Genomic DNA, 18,507 nt, shown 5'->3' on the forward strand with positions numbered 1-18,507 from the left:
AGCTCCCAAGTCCACGACGGCCATCGACGACAACGTCAACAACGACATCGACATCAGCTTCAGCATCAACGACAGCATCAGCAGAAGCGATAGCAGCGGACACTGACCGGAGCTCCAAGCTGCTGCTGAAGCAGACCAGCTACTCACCGACATTCCCAGATATACACACAGACACAACAGTCCCGGTCATCATTTGGCAGCTCCAGCCATGTCCCTCGAGCCACCGACCTACCTCACCTCGTTGCAGAACAACATCAGAGCTCGACCGATACCATGGGAGGGTGCAGTGCGAGCAGGAAACATTACGGAAGAGCAGCTGAAACGGGTCAAGGCTGTTGATAAGGTGCGGAAGGACTCCAGACAAAAGACGATTGAGAAAGATGTGGCGGCATACACTTCTCTGCTGGCCGGTAATGGGTCGGAGAAGAGCATCTTGGAGTCTGCTACTCGAAGGACAGATATAATACAGTACATTCTCGTCCTCGCCGGAGATCTAATTAGTGGTATGTATGACCGAACCGATAACTTGGTAGTCAACCTCTAACTAGGCGTGTCTAGATGTACCGGCTCTGACATCAGCTCTGGTGGAGAGCAGCGAGAGCTATCGACACTTCCTCCCTCTCCTTACCAACTCGACAAACTCAGAGGATCCAATTCCCCTGCTCACTTCGTCCCTGCTGGCCAACCTTGTCTCGGCCTCGCTCAGGGCTACTTCCAAGACATCTCCAAAGGACGAGGTTGCCCTGCCAAAACTCTATGCTTACCTGTCTACTTTGACGAAGAGTGCGGATACCGGGCTACAGGATATAGGGGTGCAAGGATACTCCGCTTTGCTGCGGACAAAGAGATCAAGAGAAATTTTCTGGAAGGAGAGGAATGACACTGTCGAACCACTGATCGGGATTCTGCGCGCCGCAGCTGGTCCAACCAAGGATAACGGGTCCTCTCTGGGTGGAAGTCGAGCTGGGGAAACCGGTATTAGCGGCGGAGTTGGGATCCAGCTTTTGTACCATGTGCTTCTTGTGTTGTGGCAGTTGAGCTTTGAGGCAGACTTGATTGGTGCCCAGCTTGAATCGTGAGAAACCCATGATAAACAAAAATAGCGTTTGACTATGCATCGACTAACGTGATATCCTAGGGAACATGAAATAATCGCACTGTACACCAACTTGCTAAGGCTTTCACCTAAGGAGAAGACTACTCGTCTCCTGCTCTCAACGCTCCGTAACCTACTATCCAGCAGCAAAGCGAATCTTCTCCCAAATGCGGTGGTGGTGCGTCTACCAGCCATGCTGAGTAACCTGAACAGCCGCCATCTAAGTGACCCTGACTTGCTTGAGGACCTTTCTGCCCTGACAGAGATGCTCGATGAATATACGAAGAAGCAGACCACGTTCGACGAGTACGCTGCAGAAGTACAAGCTGGCCACCTTCGCTGGTCACCCCCGCACCGCAACCCAACTTTCTGGCGTGAGAATGCACGCCGAATCCTGGATGAGGATGGAGGAAGCCTACCCAAGAAACTGGTCGAGATCCTGTCGAAGGACTGGGAGACAGACAAGCAGGTTTTGGCTATTGCGTGTAACGACGTTGGGTGTCTGGTGAGGGAAGTGCCCGAGCGACGACACCAGCTGGACAAACTAGGTCTGAAGGCGCGAGTGATGGCCTTGATGACTGACCGGGAAGAGTCCGTGAGATGGGAGAGTCTCCGAGCTGTGGGAGAGTGGCTGAGATATACGTTTGAGGGCTGAAGGGTGTCTTGTATTCTCGGGATCTGTCTATATATTTGCCTATTTTTTGATCTCTTTTGGTCTCTCTTTTTGGCCTTTCTCTTTCTTTTTGTGTCTCTTTCTTCTTGTACTCCAAATCCTTCTAGAGCCTGCCTGCATCGACCATAACACCCACCTGTCTGTCGGCTGCATTTTAGATCTTCAGAACTGCACAACAGAAACCAACCCCAGAAGTACGGAACAGAGATCCTGTTTGCCACCAAGATCAGAAGCCTCAAACGACATCCCATTGGCCAGTCACCATGTTGCGAATCTTCAAGGTTAGCCTAACGCTGCAGCGCGTATTGGCAGAAGCAGGGCCAGGACGCCAGCCATTGGACAGGGAGTATTAAGGCCGGTATTCGGTATGTTCCCTGTCGAACAAGAAAGCCATCCCATCGATCGAGAAACGGCCTGCACCGAAGAAGCAAAGAGACGTCCACTTCGTCTGTCGCCTTCGCCTGGGATGAGGGAACACCGCAGCTCATGGCCGCCGGTTCCCCGTATATAAAAATATTTAAATATGCACTCTTCCCTCCTCCCGTGAAGTCCTTGACACAACATACTTACGTACACTGCTCCTATCCTTACACTTACTCCCATCCGGCACATACGGAATATACACCCAGGTGTTCTCCATATACCAGACGATCACATTCGACCTTCCACTTTCTGCCCCCAGCCGTACCTGGGTTGCTAAGTGTTGGCTGCAGTCGACGCATGGCGTTTTATGCAGGAACAAAGCGCGACTGACAGGCCATTAACAAAGAGGAGCATTCCATCCCGTGTCCTGGCGCATGTGGCATAAAAGCAACCACCAACGACGAAGATAACTTGGGAGTGAGGACCGAATTTCGTGCGAAGGGACGAAGGAAGCCAGACAGACGGACGGAAGACGAGAAGACGAAAAGACGAAAAGAACGACCTAAGAGAGGCCTGAGTGCCTGCCGTCCACGTGATTCTGCCTTAGCGCCGAAGTTCTTCAGGCTCTCCAAATCAGGGGGTTGTTGGACGAGTCTGAGGGAGAGCTGGGGTGTGTGGGCGAAGACAAGCCCTGGGGCTTGCTTTTAGGGGGGTTCAGTGCAAGGTGCTAGGGGTCCTATGGGCCAGAGTCAAAGGGCTAAGGGAGCGCCTAGGCAAGAGTTAACGCCGCCCTGCAGCCAACCAGGGCCCTTGCCCTGGTTGCAGAAGCCCCTGAACCAACTCCACCCCTCGTCCACCCGGTAAAAGGAGGAACCGCCAACGAGCAGGAGACGCCAGAAAGAGCGAAAAGGGAGAGACAGAGAGACGGAGACGTCAAGCCTGGCCAATATGGCGGCTTTTCTATCGGAGGGGACCACTACGGCGCCACCAGGCGCCACTCCTGTCTCTCCTCAGAGCTGCTACTGGGACAGTACGCGCACTTCCTCGACTTCGAGTTTCTCTTCTCCCTACAACTGCTACCAAAACGACTCCAACTACGCATCTACCCCTTCGCCGCCGCCGGTGCCGCCGCCAATTCGCAGAAAGCCGCTACCGCCCAACGTCGCTCCTTTGCACTTGACGGCTGAGCCAACACAGTCTAGGAGGCCGTCTGCGTCCTCCTCGGGCCATGATTCGCTTCCCCAATCCGCTACGTCGATCAATTTCTCTGTGAGAGACCTCGACAGGTTCGTACTCGGCTGTCACCCTTTCCACTCCCAGATGTACAGAATCTTGCTAACAGTGTACGTGTGTAGATTTCCACATGGGCATTCTCCAAAGCCACAATTCCCAGGATATCCTCAGCGTCACCATCGAGTGAACCACTCTACCGCTTCTGTACTTGAGACGCAGCAGTGCCGGCAGCCTACGCGCGCCCGCCTTACAAGCGAACCGCTACTCTCTGGACGCAGTCTGAATGCGGTAATTCAGAGCCTCAAAGATCACAAACGGTCTTTCACCATGGCCTTACACCCTCCCCAGCACGCACCATCTGCAAAGCCTCCGCCTCTGCGCGTCGATTCTTCTAGTGTTCGGTCAATGTCTAACGGCTCCGTCGACTACAGGCCGACACCAAAGACTCCAGGGAGCAAGATCACGTCCTTCTTCGGCTGGAAGACTAACGCTGGCTCTGCCTCTCCAGGTAACGAGTCCTGTGCCACTGAGATCTCGGATTCTGCTCTCTCTCCTATGCCTTCTCCTATGACGTCTGTGAATCCTTCCACCGCTGCATCTACCGTATTTACAAACACCCACCGTCCACAGGACTCCTTCTCTTCTGTACCTAAAATGGCCGGCAGATCCCAGACCATGCCCATGGACGCCAGCGTGACTTCACGGCTAGCCGACATGGAACACGAACTACGTGAGATTAGCTCGGAGCTGGCTGGCTCCATCCGTCGAGAGATGGAACTCGAGGATATCGTCGAGAGAATGCAACTAGAGAGCAGCGAAAGCGATAGAAGAGGCAGTGAATATTATTTTTCAGATTCTGGCCAGGGTTCCTCCGTCAAGGATCTAAGTATTAACGGTAGTACCAAGACCGAGGACATCGAGAAGCTGAAGAGGAACTATGAGCAAGAACGTGCGCAATTGAAGATTGATCTCTCGCAGAAATGGCAGGAAGAGCGTTCGCGAAGACAGGTTGCAGAATCGCACGTTCAGCTTCTCGAGTCTCAAATTAGTCAGGTATGTTAACCCCCCGTTTTTTTTTTTTTTTTTCTCAATTTGCGTTAGAATCTCTGAGCTAATTGGCATCATGCAGTTTCGGCGAGAAAAGGTCGAGGCATCAAATGCGGCTGGGAAATCGAAAGAACTTGAGGCTGCATTGGAAGATACCCGTCGACGGCTCACGGAGGAACGACAGCTGAAGGATAATATGGAAGACCTTCTCACTGGTATGAGGGTGGAACTCGAGCAACAGAAACTAGAGCGAGACCAGCTCCAGGCCCAAATGCAGCAAGATATGCAAAACCTCCGCAACGAAAACAGCCTTCTCTCGCAGTCTCGGAAGGCACCTCCCGAAATGCCCCAATCACCTCGTATCGACTCGATCGCCGAAGAAGCTATCGGGATTGGTATCGGGCTAAGCAATAATCGGGCATCTGGCGGACTATCTAGATCCAACTCCCTGGCTAGAATACCCCCGGTTCGAAATGGTGTTGCCCGATCCGGTTCGCTCTCTCGTCCAACCTCGATGATAGTGAAGGGGCCCGAATTCCACGAGTCGTTAGTAAATCAGATGAAGGATGTTGAGACTCAACGTGACGCCCTTCATCAAACAGTTAAGAGCTTACTCGAACGCCAGTCTTACCAAGCTCGACAACATGAGAAACGCCTCAGGCTAATGGAACTCGAGCTATACCGGGCTCGACAGGCTAACTCTCCCCGAAAGAGAAGTTATGAACGTGATGTTAAAAACCTGCGTGAGGAAATAAATCTTCTACGTCGTCGGGCGGATGACGCCCTTGATCAAAAATGGCAGTGTGAGAAGGGGCTTGCCGGGCTAAAGATGGACCTTGATCGTGCCGAACAAGAAACAAGCTCTCTCCGCGCTCTGCTGCAGGACTACGATATCCCTGTTCCTCATATGGACGGAACCGATACAAATGGCATGACTGATTTCCACACCACCGCCAGTTCCTTGGAAGAAATGTATGCACAGCTCAAAATTGAAAGGGAGAATGCCGAGCCAGGCTCACCGATACCAAATGAAGATCTCGAGAATGAGATCAAGAAACAAGTCGCCTCAAATGCTTCCTTGCGAGCCCGACTTGCCGACGCCATCAGCCAGGGTGAACGTGAACAGAAGCTTTCGGCTACCAAGATAAACGAGATGCAATCGAGACTCAAGTCATTGGAGGAGATGCTCATGCTCGCACAGCAACGCTCGGAAGAAGAAGTTGGAAAGCATGAACAGGAGGTTTCCGCTCTCATGGAGAATCACAATGCTCTCCTTCTCAGAGCCAAGGACGGTGTCCGGAGTCCAATGATGCTTTCCCCTGTCTTGCCAAACTCACCCTTCCCAACGTCCAGGTCACCTCGTCTCACCAAGACGACCAGTGGTGAGGCCCAAGGCTTGAACCAGGTGGCCCAAATTGAGAACCTCGAAAGCAAAGTTAGAGCCTTGGAGCAAGCTTTGAGAGATGCAGATGCTGAGATGGGAGAGGTCGTCAGTCGGATGAATACGGCACAGATGCAGGTTGCCGAACTGCAGTCAGATAGGTATGTCCTTTCTTCACTCTAACGCGAAGTAGTTGACTGTGCAGTCTAACAATTGCAACCTACAGGGATGAAGCACTTCGCCAGACAAGAAGGCTACAAGCTCAAGTACAGCAATGCTAATAATACTTAATAAATACGCAAAACATACTACCGCCTTCCGCCATAATACAACAGCCATCACCACCGCCCATAAACGAGCCATGAAGTCAACTACGAAACGATAGATGTCGAATAAACAAACCAATCCTACCATCTCATTCTGTTAGAGGCTTAATATATAGACCGTGCGAGGGATTGTACGAGTCTCAATTACTCCTAATATTTTATTCACCTATCTTTACCCTAAATTTCTTTTCTTCCTTTTCCATATCCTAGCATTGAACAGGCGCATTTTCACGTCGGCTTGGCTTGGCTTGACATGGTTGATTCCCTTTTTGTTCTTCTTCAATTTTTTGGAGTTTATTTCTCTATTCCCCTCTTTCCCATACTACCTTTGTTATCTTTCGACTCTCTGCGAGTTTTATACATACCTTGAGGTCAGCCAGGGCCCCTCTGTTTTACTGTTCTACTTTCTTCATTTTTTCCCCATGGAGGAATTAATCTTCACTCCCGGTTGGGAAGTGCCATGGTACCAGACTACGGATTTTCTTTCCTGCTTTCCTCGATAACGGAGGTGGACGTCTTGCATTTAACCCACCGTTTCGAATCTTGTATTCTAGCTTCCTTGTTACTTATGTTTTTCTTCTTGCTGCCATTCAACAATCAATGCAACGCTACGCTATGCTGAATTCTTGCTCTTTCCATTGCTTGTCTGATAGGCTCCTTCTTTCCACTAACAGAGTACCTGATCACTATTGGGACACAATAATAGCATTACCTGGGTCTCTGACAAGCTCTTGATGCATCAAGGAGCTCTTCATTTGCCACTCTGAAACGAGGAAGAGTGCTTGCGCCGTCCGAGCGAGTTCTGAATACACTGATAATCGAAGTTAACGAACTTCGTACCAGCATTTTTGAAACCCGGGTTTCAGGTATAGTCATGGTGCATAACTGGAGCTACGAGATAATTCAGCTTGCAGCTATTCATGCTACAGGGTCGATATGTATGACAGAGTTAGCTGCAAAGGATATCAAACTTCGCTTTACGCTTTTCTGCTCATGGCCAGAAGGTAGCCTACAATTGACTCATAGTAGGAATACAAAGGAGAGCAAGCTCTTTACAGTTTCTCCGAGTTAGTTACCTCATCATGTTCAGCGAGGAGACATGTTAAAACTAGTTGATAGCTCAGAAGTGGTGGGTTTCACTCATAATGATACTGCATGGACACCAACATGAAGCTGCCTCAAAATGCATTTACTCTAAGCATACTCCGTATTGTGCGCCGGATAGAGTGGAGAGCTGGCCGGAGTGTTATTCACATGCAGTTAACCTGTAGCCATGGCCCCCTGCATATAAGTATATACAGATGGCAATGTGGGACGTACTCTGGAGACTCGGGTTCTTGCTATTTTTAGCGCAGGTCGCTTGATTGGTCTTGGCGTTGACCAGTGCGAGATATACTGGCCAATAACACGTAACTTTGCAATTACATAATAAAATTTACTAATCGATTTTGTCGCTAGCGCAGCCGCGAAGACTGCAAGCGCGTTACTTCATCAACAACACCCAAGATGTCGATATCCTCAAATTTAGGCCCAGCTTCTCATCACTGCGCCCCATGGGATACATGCAGTCCTGATGATACCCTGAGTACATTGCCATTTTAGCATAGCAGTATAGTAGTCCTTACTCTTTGTCTGAGCTTACACACTATTATGCCAATGGCTTACTCAAGATTTGAGTCTGCGCTTATGAGCAGGTTCATGACCAATTCACGCAATGCAATGCATTACACAACAGACAGTTGTGCCTGAACAGTGATATGTCTTGAATCACTATGTATCTAGCAGCAAAAGGACCGAGAAGTTTGTCTATATAAACCGCAGAACCACCATGGAGTTCTTCCTTCTATCCAAACACTCAAACACACAGATCCTTTTCCAGACAAACCAGCTCAATCGCTCCTCCGCTCCCTACAATCCCCCAAAACCAAACATTTTTAAATATCCCAACTGACAAGATGGTTCAATTTACCTCTGCTATCATGGCTCCTGCCACTGCCGCCTTTCTTGTTTCTTTCCTCGCCCCGTCGGTCTACGCCTCACCAATTCAAATCAAGGATGGTCCAGAGCGTGTCCTTTCCTGTCTGGCTAGAAGGGGCTTTGCTGGCAAAATAACGGGGGCTATTGCGGAAGCCACTGCCTCCTGCATTGCTGATGTTGTCCATACCAAACGACATGACGATTCTAATGGATCCCCTCTTCGCGTTCCCGACTTGAACAGAATCATGGCCGAAAATGGAGGACCTGAATACGCCGAGTGTATGAAGAAGAGCTACCCTTCCTTCCCTGATGTCGATGCCGTCGAGACTCAGGTGATCAAGGACTGCATCTACCTCACCCAGCCAAATGGCAAAAACTTGGCAGCCCGCGGCAAATCTTATGGCGACGAGGCTTCTTGTACCAATTATAAGGATGCTAAGCACATCCCCAGCGTCTTTCAGGAGGCAGGACCATTCCGCGCAAAAACCGACCCTTTCTGTGACAAGATGAGAGCGGCTGTGATCGACAAAGGCGAAGGTGAAGCCTACGAGGTACTGGGCGATACAACATTCAAATACGGTGATAGCGGTTTCGCTAGACCCCTTCTGAAACATGATGTCAAGGATGCGCTTGGTCTCAGGACCAGGCTGACTTTGACAGACCGTGGCAGGGACCTGATCAAGGACGACGGTGCTTATGACGAGCTGTGCAGACCGGCCTTCATGCAATTTGGAACTAAAGGCAAAGGATGCACGCAGGAGCTGGAATACAGAAAGAGCGTGCACGAAGGTGGTGGCGAGTTCCCTACTACTGTTGCTAAGAATGGCAACCTGAAAATCTTTGACGGAAAGGAAGAGATTGGGACGCTCTTTGTGGACTTGGAGGTGATCAATGAATGGCCTGGACTTACCGAAGATGAGGAAAAGGAAGCCGAAGGTAGGCGTTAAAGCCTCTGAGGCCTTTCTCGCTCAGCGAAAATCATTCACGCGATCTCTGTGGCATTTTAGACATTGATCGCCTGTCCTGCTATCCGGAGCGGCTTCCCTTCACATTTGTCTGACTATCCTCCTTTTCCCTTTTCCCCATTTCACCTTTCTAATCTTTCCCTCTCTTGGCTTTTTTTCCCTTTGTTGTCTCTTACTATTCAATTCTGTATTAACATTACCTTTACTTGCAATTTATTTACTTATTATATTGAACGTCTAGAAGTAAATTATGCGCACTTACTAAGCAGGTCGCTTTAAAATCACCTGACACTAGATCTGGCCAGCAAAGTAAATAATTGAAGTTCAACGCTGGAGAAGCAAAGGCAAGCAAAGTACAACAGAGCTTGCCTAGTATCACGCAGTTGGAGAATCATACCACGGAATATTTTTTCCCTATATCGCGCAAGAGAGGACATAAGACAGGAACCAGGCTGTTCGACTTCTACTTGACCATGGCTGCTTTTGAAGGAGACTCGCCTCTGAGAGGTAAGATTGGCGTCATGGCTACCAAAACAATCCGTAGCGCTACATAATAACCCGACAACGAAGAGCTGACAGACATACTTAGACTATATTCTCCCAGCGCTCAACCAACTATCGCGCCTCATCCCTCCGCCAATACTACAGAACATCTTCACATACATACAACTAGCCCGGGATCACTGGCATTCCGCCCAACTCACATACATCGAGCCATACCTCATCAGACCGATAAATACTCTGCTCAACTCGCCTCCAGACCTCTACTCGATACTCGCGCTTCTTCTTATTTTCATCATATCGCTTAAAATCCTGGACTATGCACGGAGGGTTATAATGTTTTGGGTCATGTTGGTGTTCCGGTTGGTGTTTTGGGGCGCGATCGCAGGAGTTGCATGGTATGCGTATAACGTCGGGTGGGAGCAAGTATGGTATGACGCTGCGTGGGTGCTTGGGTTGCTGGAAGGGTTCATCCGGCAGCTGATCGCAAACGAGCCGCCTTCTGGTAGGAGTTCTCGGACAACAGGCGGGTGGCGATCGCAGGATCAATGGAGGAGTTCGCAAGGCAGGCCATGGAGGTGAAAATTACGATCCATGTCGGCACGTCTTGGTTGAACTTGGGGCAGCATACTTCCTTTTCATATTATTATTCTTGGTATTTTTTTGTATTAACTAGTAGTTCTTTTAAACACTTTTAATGTTCATGATTCATTGGATGGTGCCCAAACTGGTTCCATGGCAACCGCGTGGTTATATCCGTTTCCTTTCAAAGCTGCGGATATCCATGGCTAACCTTGCGGTTATTTGGTCCTGCATTGTTGCTGACGGTCGCTTGTACCATCATCGCAGGCCATTATTGCACCATCTCCGCCTAGCGCGACGCTAAGCTTCTTTCTTTCTTCCTTCCTTTCTTTTTTTTTGCCGCGTTGGAATAGACCATCCACCCGGCTCGAAGATGAGAATGGTATCAATAAATTGAAAACAAGCAGATCATTCCATGTCCGCTTCGGCTTCGGGGTCAGCTGCGGGCTCTCTTGGCTCTTGCGCTTCATGGTACTGTATCGCATCGTCAATATAGCTTAGAACGGCAGAGATGCTATCCTCGTCCTGCGCATCAAGCTTGAGGAACGAGACCATGCTAAAATCATCAATTAGTTGGGCAACAGCCTTATTCAAACGGTTGAATGAGCTACCGGTCAGGACCTCCGTAGTGGAAGACGGGTCTCGACCAGTTGACTCCTCGTTGCCAGGCTCTATCAAATTGATATCCACCGAAGTGAACTGCTTGAGCTCCTTTTTGCCAATGACACCCTTTATCTGGTCCATCTTACTGAGGATGTTCACGTGTGGTATCTCTAACATGATCATGGCGGACATGGCACTCAGCGTGCCGGCAAAGAACTTGGGCCGGTCGACGACGAAAGAACTTTCCAGCAGGTAGGCGGCGCAGAGAGATATGTTAAGGGCTCCAGACCGGGACAGATATTGGACGAGCGACGGCAGGAGCGGGACATGAGTATAGAGTTCTATCTGGCCGGGCATATCGAAGATGATCAGGTACTCTTCGCTCAGCGGGTCGAGGGCGTCGTTGAGAAAGTCGAGATTCTGCAGCAAGAACTCAAAACAGTACATCAGGCCGCCATTGGGGCCCAGGCCCATCTCCTCCATCACATCTTCGAGGGTGATCAGCTCGCGGATGTCCAGGTCGGGCTCGTAGGAGAAGCTCTCGGCGGCCGGGTCGAGGTTGACATAAAAACAGCTGCGCCGAGTGTTCTGGAGGTGTTGGATGAGCGAGGTACAGAAGGTCGTCTTGCCCGCGCCGGCCGGGCCCATGACCAGGACCCCGAACTTCGACATGCTGGTCCCGCGTATTGCTTATATTATTTGCTAGGGTTGTTCGGCTAGTTTCCTTTCCTCTTCGTTCCTTTCAACTCGTGTGTGGTTCTGCGGCGCTCGCCTCGCGGCTGGGATCGAGGCAACGGGCTTCGGGGACCCGTCAGCCTTTCGGTGTATCCTGTCGCCTTTTCAGCTGTGCCTTCACAAGCCCAACAGCACTCGGTCAGCCCTCAGTCCATCCGTGTCATGCTTGTAGTAATACCCGCTAGTTATCACCGGCTCTCTGCGTCCGCAGTTGCTGTAGTTGCTGTACGGAGTACCTGTTTTATATACTTACAAGAAGTACCTTTGGAAGAAGAGCGCAGTTTACTACTAGGAGGGCCACCGCCTTTCCCCTTTGGGCTTTCTGCCAAAACTCTGCCCCTCGGAGCCTTTTTTTTTTTCTTTCTTGTTCTGCCGCCCCTCACCGCCTTCCCCTTTCGGCAGCCTCGTTTTTTTTCCTTCCGGGGCGCTCTTTTTTTTTTTCTGCCCCGCCAGACCGCCCGCCGACTTACATAAACTACTTAAGCCCATCCGCCTTTCTGCTCCCGCCTCGTCCTGGCCCCCTTTTCCCAAAACCAAACCTCCAACTCAGGTCTCTTTTCCGGCTCTCCCCTCCACCCCCAACAGCACTCTGCAACGCCTCCCCTCCCCCCTGGGCAGCGATATCGTCTCGTCTTTGTTGCTTGTTCTACCTGTGTTTCTTTGCTCCTCTTCGCTAGACAGACAGATATCCAGACCGTCACAATGGGCAGCTTAGCAAACGGTGCCAATCAGGGCAACTTCCTCTTCACCTCCGAGTCCGTCGGCGAGGGTCACCCAGACAAGATCGCGTAAGTTGCAATGGTTGTCGTGTCTCCAGGAGTCTGCTCTGGCTGGCCTGCTAACAATTGAGCGCAGTGATCAGGTTTCTGATGCCGTTCTCGATGCCTGTCTCGCTGAGGACCCCCTCTCCAAGGTGGCCATCACCCCTCCAGATCCCTGTTGTCGGAAGTCTCTGCGGTCACTAACCACCCACGAAAATCATAGGTCGCCTGCGAGACTGCCACCAAGACCGGTAAGTAGTATACGCTTGTCTCGCATTGCGCTTGGCTTTCTTTTGTGTGTTCCCGGCTGCTGACCGTCGCAATAGGTATGATCATGGTCTTCGGTGAGATCACCACCAAGGCTCGTCTTGACTACCAGAAGATCATCCGTGATGCCATCAAGGACATCGGATACGATGACTCTGCCAAGGGCTTTGACTACAAGACCTGCAACGTCCTTGTGGCCATCGAGCAGCAGTCCCCCGACATTGCTCAGGGTCTTCACTACGATGAGGCCCTGGAGAAGTTGGGTGCTGGTGACCAGGGTATCATGTTCGGATATGCCACCGACGAGACCCCTGAACTCTTCCCATTGACCATCCAGCTTGCCCACAAGCTCAACCGTGCCATGAAGGATGCCCGCAAGGACGGCTCCCTTCCATGGCTCCGCCCTGACACCAAGACCCAGGTCACCATTGAGTATGCTCATGACAACGGTGCCGTCAAGCCCGTCCGCGTCGACACTGTCGTCGTCAGTGCTCAGCACAGTGAGGAAATCACTACCGAGGTCCTCCGAAAGGAGATCCTCGAGAAGATCATCAAGAAGGTCATCCCTGCCAACCTTCTCGACGACCGCACCATCTACCACATCCAGCCATCTGGCCTCTTCATCATCGGTGGTCCCCAGGGTGACGCCGGTCTCACTGGCCGTAAGATCATCGTCGACACCTACGGTGGTTGGGGTGCTCACGGTGGCGGTGCTTTCTCCGGAAAGGACTACTCCAAGGTCGACCGCTCTGCTGCCTACGTCGCCCGATGGATCGCCAAGTCCATCGTCCACTCTAAGCTCGCCCGCCGTGCCCTCGTCCAGCTTTCCTACGCCATCGGTGTTGCCGAGCCTCTCTCCATCTTTGTCGAGACCTACGGCACCTCCAGCAAGACCTCCGACGAGCTCGTCGACATCATCCGAAAGAACTTTGACCTCCGTCCTGGTGTCATCGTCAAGGACCTCGACCTCGCCAAGCCCATCTACTTCCAAACCGCCAAGAATGGTCACTTCACCGACCAGAGCTTCTCCTGGGAGAAGCCAAAGACCCTCAACTTCTAAATATCTTAACCTTACCCCTCTACTCTTCCGCCCTCTTCTACTTCCGCTCCTCCTATCCAATTAATCACCTCCTCTTCCTCCTCCGGTTGTAACAAAACAAGTTCATCATAGTGATGATCGTTTGCTTTGTTTTCAACAACTCAAAGCATATACAAAATAGACTTACGACCCTTTCGTCTGTTTTATGGGATCTACACGACTTTTCTTTATTGCATTTACAAACTGGTTTTGTTGCAGCATCTCCGGAATAATTCAACATGATACCAATTTCCTTGTTACGCTTTTACACATACTACATTTAACATTATATCAGGCGGAGGGCGTTTTCGGTGAAAAAGTTGAACCAGTCATTCGGTGGCCTGGTAGATAGAACCAATCAAACTATCAATTCGGCTTCTTAGCTTTTATATGCAATGTCAGCCAATATACTCTTCCATCTAGATAGTATCGCACTTCCGGCCTAAGTTCGCCCTTGGTGATGTATCTCAGTGGACTCCCTATCGTCCTGTCATCGTGCTAAAATACCAGGTTCCAGGTAAGGACCCCCAGGCAACGGGTCACACCGGGACTTTCCGGCATTAAGATTATGTAAAGCGCCAGAAGGTTGCTTACTAACAAGCTTCGAAACCCTACGCGCGCGAAGAACCTTAAAGAAGGTTTAGCATCACGTGCAAGTGACTTCGCGTCGTCTTCTTGCTTGCTCTAAATTGATAGAAACAATCAAGATAGCGACCACGTCTATGAGCTTGAAAGTGTGAGATATACGTTTTTTCTACTGTTTATCCTTGAGTTGTTAGTTCATTTGCTGTCACTGCATTCCCTGCACCTCTTCCATACTATTATCTTTTTATTGTGTTGAAATTGTTAAGAGTTATGGCTGGATGGCTACCTGTCTCCCCCTCCTAACGACCTCGAAGGTGCCATCTAGGGGCTCGTGGGACGATAGCCATGATTCCTTTCCCCCTTCGAAAAGATTAAAGTTAGATAATGACAGTGATGGTGCTGTTGGTAAATCTGCACTAGCTAAATTTACCATCAATGTGCGTTCCTCATTATGCCTATCTTACCTTCAAAAACAAACAGCTAATATCAGCAACTCTTAGCCTTGCGGTACCTCCTTATCAGATAGACCACATAGCCTCTACCCTATAGCCTTAATACCGCGCTCTCGAATCCCGCTATCATGGCTGGATACGTGTCTGTCATCTCCAAGACGCATACGACCAGGAAGCCTATTCACGGCAAATATACCCGCTCTTGAGCAGAGTCTTTCCGGCGAGAATGTCTCGTCTGTGTTGGCCGCGGCAATTTCAGATACGGTAGAACGCCATTACGGTGAAGTACCGAAAGAGTACTATGTGGTTGAAAGGGTGAAGCGATACGTATATGCTATATGTCCTCTAAGGGGCGTGGTTCAGGAAGGGGATTTGGCAGTTGCATCCAAATCCAGCGGAGTCCAGGAAGAGTTTGGACCTGTTCAGTCGCCTTCCGACCCATTCACGGACAGCCTGGAATTTGCCACCATTCCTGATATTGATTTGTTCCAAGAAATACCTGCTCAAGCTGTCTCCTTCGCTTTTGGAGACTCCCCGCATGAAGACCCCGTGTCTAGCCAAGTCGACAAAACCGAGACGTCCCCCAATGCCGCTTTACAATCACCGGCAGTTGCAACCGAAGTATCTCCAAAAGAGGGAGACAACATTGAACTTGGCTTCAGTCTGCCTGCCGAATATTTCGCTGACAGCCAATTTCTTCCGCAAACCAACACTGGTAACAATGCCGAAGATATGCTTTCTACACTCAAGATGCAATACCTTGAAGCCCTATATATATCAAAGGTAAGACCCTCATTTTTGGTTTTTTTGTGTATATTCTAAACCATATTAGACATCCGTGGCCTACTTTGCAAAGGGTCCTCTCACGCGTGCTCGAGCTGCTTTCCAGAATCCAGATGATGCATCATCCATGAGGCCAACGGTATTGTATCACTACTATCGTTCTTGCATTATCCCTATGAAAAAAATGGATGCGAAGTACAGGGATTCCTTGCCAAGAATAGTAGCAGATATCACCCGGTCCCAGTCTGACGGTGATAAGATTGCTCCTACAAAGAAGCGTAAGGGCAAGAAGAAAACTATTGGCAAGGACGGTTTATATGCAGGCGAAGAGGAGTTCATTTCCAAGTGGTGGAAATCTGCATATGAAACCAACTCCTTGGTAGAGAAGTCCGCATTGGAAACCCAAAGGAAGAGGCTGATCGAAGACATACGTATGAGAGAGACCCAGTTGCAAATCCTCTTGATCCTAGAGATAATGCTTCTAGAAGGTAGTGTTGGCAGCCCGGCCGAACTCGATGACGGAAATACGGAAAAGCCCAAAAAGGCCATCAAAAAGACACACGATATGGCTACGGCATTGGAATTACTTCTGGACAGATTGTGCATTTGGCATACAGTGAGCTCCCATGACTTCGCGATTTCTGTAAATTCAGCCAAGGCGGCCACTGGACCGGGGAAGCCAAATAATGATAAGCTCCGTGATTTCTGCACTGAGGTCATTATCCCTTTCTATTCTGCCCGCCTTCCTGAGAAATGCCAGGTCATAAATCGCAAACTAGGAGGCCCCGCCATCTCATCACCTGCTAGGCCGAATCGTTCCAACCAAAAACGTTCAACAAATCCATTATCGAAATCCGCCAAGGGGCAACCGTCGAAGAGGACTCTACAGCGCGTCAGAACTGATGAGAAGATACCTGCTAGGGCAAAAGTCCCGAGCCTGGCGCGGAACAACACTGCTCCTGCTGCTGCAGAGGTGAAACGTGAGAGTAATGACCAGTTGTCGTTTTCCACCTCTATAGGCGGGAGGGGTGACATTCAGAAATCGAAACGAGCCAATAACCGGGAGGTGGATCTTGAGGCTGTGGCCAAACAGCACGAGTCGAAGTTGAAGAGGATGAATCTTCTAGTGGACCAGAAACGTGAGCTGGATGCAGCTATCAATGCCCTCAGAAAACCCAACAGAGAGCTTGCAGTGAGGGATTTCGTCGAGTCTGCGGAGAAGAGATCAGCGTCATCGGCAGCCTCCCATCCTAGGAAGCAAAAGAATCCCACCCGAAATCCTTTTGCTCAAGGAGTACAGGTTATGGCGACGCCAAAGAGGCCGCGCAATAAAGACTGCGGATTTACCGACTTGCCGTCCTTACCCAAGGCATGGAAACAGTCAAGGCCAACCGTCATGGCAAGCCCGATACCTGGTCCTGATACTCAGGTAGTGCCATCGTCAAGTACCCGCCCTTCAAACTCAGATATGTTACCTAAGAGCCAGCCTATTCTGAACTTCTCAAGAACGGAAGACCTCGTTCACGAAACACCGTCCAAACCCTCTTCAAATGGGTTGAAACAAAGCGCTACCTCTAACCCCGTGGAGAGCGGCATAGAGGCAGAGCTGAGTCCTATTTTGGCCCGCACATCGAAACCTTGCTCTTACAAATCTAGTTCTATAAAATTTGGCCTTGACACCTCCGCACATTCTACATCGGCTGAAGTGGGTGAAACTCCCCCTAGACCGAAGCAGATGATGTTTGTTAGCGAATCGACGGTGCCTAGACGAGTTGACTTTATGCAGCCAAGTACTCCTGCTCAAGGTAGTGTGCAGCATAACATCCCTGTCTCGACACCCCTGCGCCAGCGGGCAGGTGATGACGCGAACAGAACCATTAACGAAACCCCTGAAAAGTCGATATATGAACGATTGGGATGGAATAATGATGATGATGATGACGATGAATTAGCGTTTTTCTGAACAAACCTCTATTTTATACCTTGCTGCTGTTAAGTGATGAGTGAATAGTCGCAATCTTGTTGTGCACTCCCCTTTTGATAATTTATCATTGAAATGTTTATATATATTATTACTCGGGTTGTATTCCACCACCTATAAGGTGGTGAATAGAATATGCCCAAGATTCTGGGAACAAGAATACTCGACCTACCTGCCACGTTCGTGAAGATAATTGAACCGACTAAAAGCTATAAAATAGCAGGGAAGCGGCTTGAGGACAGTGCATCTTTTTCCTCAACATATCTATTTGCCAGCCAACCTCATATTTTACATGGCTGTTGGAGCTCCATATCAAATTTGATACCTGCCATATAACCAAGACGTCATCCTCGGCATGCCTCGTGATATTGGAAGAGATGATCAAGTCCGAGCTCAACATTAACGAAGGCGAGTCGACCTAGTTCAACAGCGATATCGATTCCGACAATATTGCTGAGATCCTCCCTCTTCCCAAGACTCATCGTCGAGTAGGCAAACGTGGGAACAAAGGCAGCACCGATACCTCCCTCCATGCTCTTCCTGAAGTTGCTGGTAAAAGGGAGAACCCAACGCTCACCATACCACCGGGTATCTATAACCGGGAACTCTTCACGCTTGCACGCAAAAAAAGGATTCGACTTTGCAGAGAAATATAGAACACGCACGATCAAATGCGACGAGTTCTCGCAGCTGCTCGTGTACTCTCAACCCCGGGAGGCCGGGCTATTCACATGTGTGCCAAATGTCAACCGGACCGGACGAACAAAGACTACTCCGAACGGTGCCAGCATGCCGTAGAGGCGGCGATTGTTAAGTGAGAGATGCTGAGAGAGACCTGTACACTAGAGCGTCGGGCTCTTCGCAGGGCAGCGTTTGGCCAGGATGATGCGTATGAATCTGACAGCGATGTGGACGAATGTGGCTTCAACCGCCTACATGTCCGTCCTCGTCCGACCCGCAAGTCAAGCCAGGGCCCAGCAGCGACAAGGCTTCTTCTTAATCTACCTACTGATAGTTGTCCTTTTCATTCCACCCAAGTTCTCCCATTTCATCTCAGGGGACTCCATTTTGCTCGTATATTGTAGTCCGTAGCTCTGCTCCCATATATATATATATAT

General features: G+C 50.0%; 7 protein-coding genes across 7 annotated transcripts; 5 read left to right on the forward strand and 2 right to left on the reverse strand.

Annotated features, from left to right (window-relative positions):
• Positions 1-208: 208 nt before the first annotated feature.
• TRV_08003 (uncharacterized protein) lies at positions 209-3,319 on the forward strand (the record flags this gene model as incomplete). Its single annotated transcript, XM_003017953.1, has 7 exons — positions 209-503; positions 559-1,075; positions 1,139-1,738; positions 1,936-2,050; positions 2,082-2,339; positions 2,526-2,802; positions 2,958-3,319. The coding sequence occupies 7 exons, from the start codon at positions 209-211 to the stop codon at positions 3,317-3,319; spliced, it is 2,424 nt and encodes an 807-aa protein (XP_003017999.1).
• A 373-nt stretch (positions 3,320-3,692) lies between these two features.
• On the forward strand, positions 3,693-6,178 carry TRV_08004 (uncharacterized protein; the record flags this gene model as incomplete). The annotated part of the gene is made up of 3 exons (XM_003017954.1): positions 3,693-4,418; positions 4,495-5,954; positions 6,028-6,178. 3 exons carry the CDS (start codon positions 3,693-3,695, stop codon positions 6,176-6,178), a joined length of 2,337 nt encoding a protein of 778 aa, XP_003018000.1.
• Positions 6,179-8,074: 1,896 nt separating this feature from the next.
• TRV_08005 (uncharacterized protein) lies at positions 8,075-9,043 on the forward strand (the record flags this gene model as incomplete). The annotated part of the gene is made up of 1 exon (XM_003017955.1): positions 8,075-9,043. One exon carries the CDS (start codon positions 8,075-8,077, stop codon positions 9,041-9,043), a length of 969 nt encoding a protein of 322 aa, XP_003018001.1.
• Positions 9,044-10,552: 1,509 nt separating this feature from the next.
• Positions 10,553-11,419, reverse strand: TRV_08006 (uncharacterized protein; the record flags this gene model as incomplete). Its single annotated transcript, XM_003017956.1, has 1 exon — positions 10,553-11,419. One exon carries the CDS (start codon positions 11,417-11,419, stop codon positions 10,553-10,555), a length of 867 nt encoding a protein of 288 aa, XP_003018002.1.
• A 1,158-nt stretch (positions 11,420-12,577) lies between these two features.
• On the forward strand, positions 12,578-13,570 carry TRV_08007 (uncharacterized protein; the record flags this gene model as incomplete). The annotated part of the gene is made up of 1 exon (XM_003017957.1): positions 12,578-13,570. One exon carries the CDS (start codon positions 12,578-12,580, stop codon positions 13,568-13,570), a length of 993 nt encoding a protein of 330 aa, XP_003018003.1.
• Positions 13,571-14,451: 881 nt separating this feature from the next.
• TRV_08008 (uncharacterized protein) lies at positions 14,452-17,371 on the forward strand (the record flags this gene model as incomplete). The annotated part of the gene is made up of 3 exons (XM_003017958.1): positions 14,452-14,578; positions 14,723-15,408; positions 15,458-17,371. The coding sequence occupies 3 exons, from the start codon at positions 14,452-14,454 to the stop codon at positions 17,369-17,371; spliced, it is 2,727 nt and encodes a 908-aa protein (XP_003018004.1).
• Positions 17,372-17,733: 362 nt separating this feature from the next.
• TRV_08009 (uncharacterized protein) lies at positions 17,734-18,027 on the reverse strand (the record flags this gene model as incomplete). The annotated part of the gene is made up of 1 exon (XM_003017959.1): positions 17,734-18,027. A coding segment is annotated over one exon (294 nt), but the record flags the coding sequence as incomplete, so codon positions are not given.
• Between the last annotated feature and the right edge of the window lie 480 nt (positions 18,028-18,507).

Source organism: Trichophyton verrucosum (assembly GCF_000151505.1).
Source record: "Trichophyton verrucosum HKI 0517 chromosome Unknown contig01229_1.f1.exp, whole genome shotgun sequence".
Lineage (NCBI taxonomy): Eukaryota > Fungi > Ascomycota > Eurotiomycetes > Onygenales > Arthrodermataceae > Trichophyton > Trichophyton verrucosum.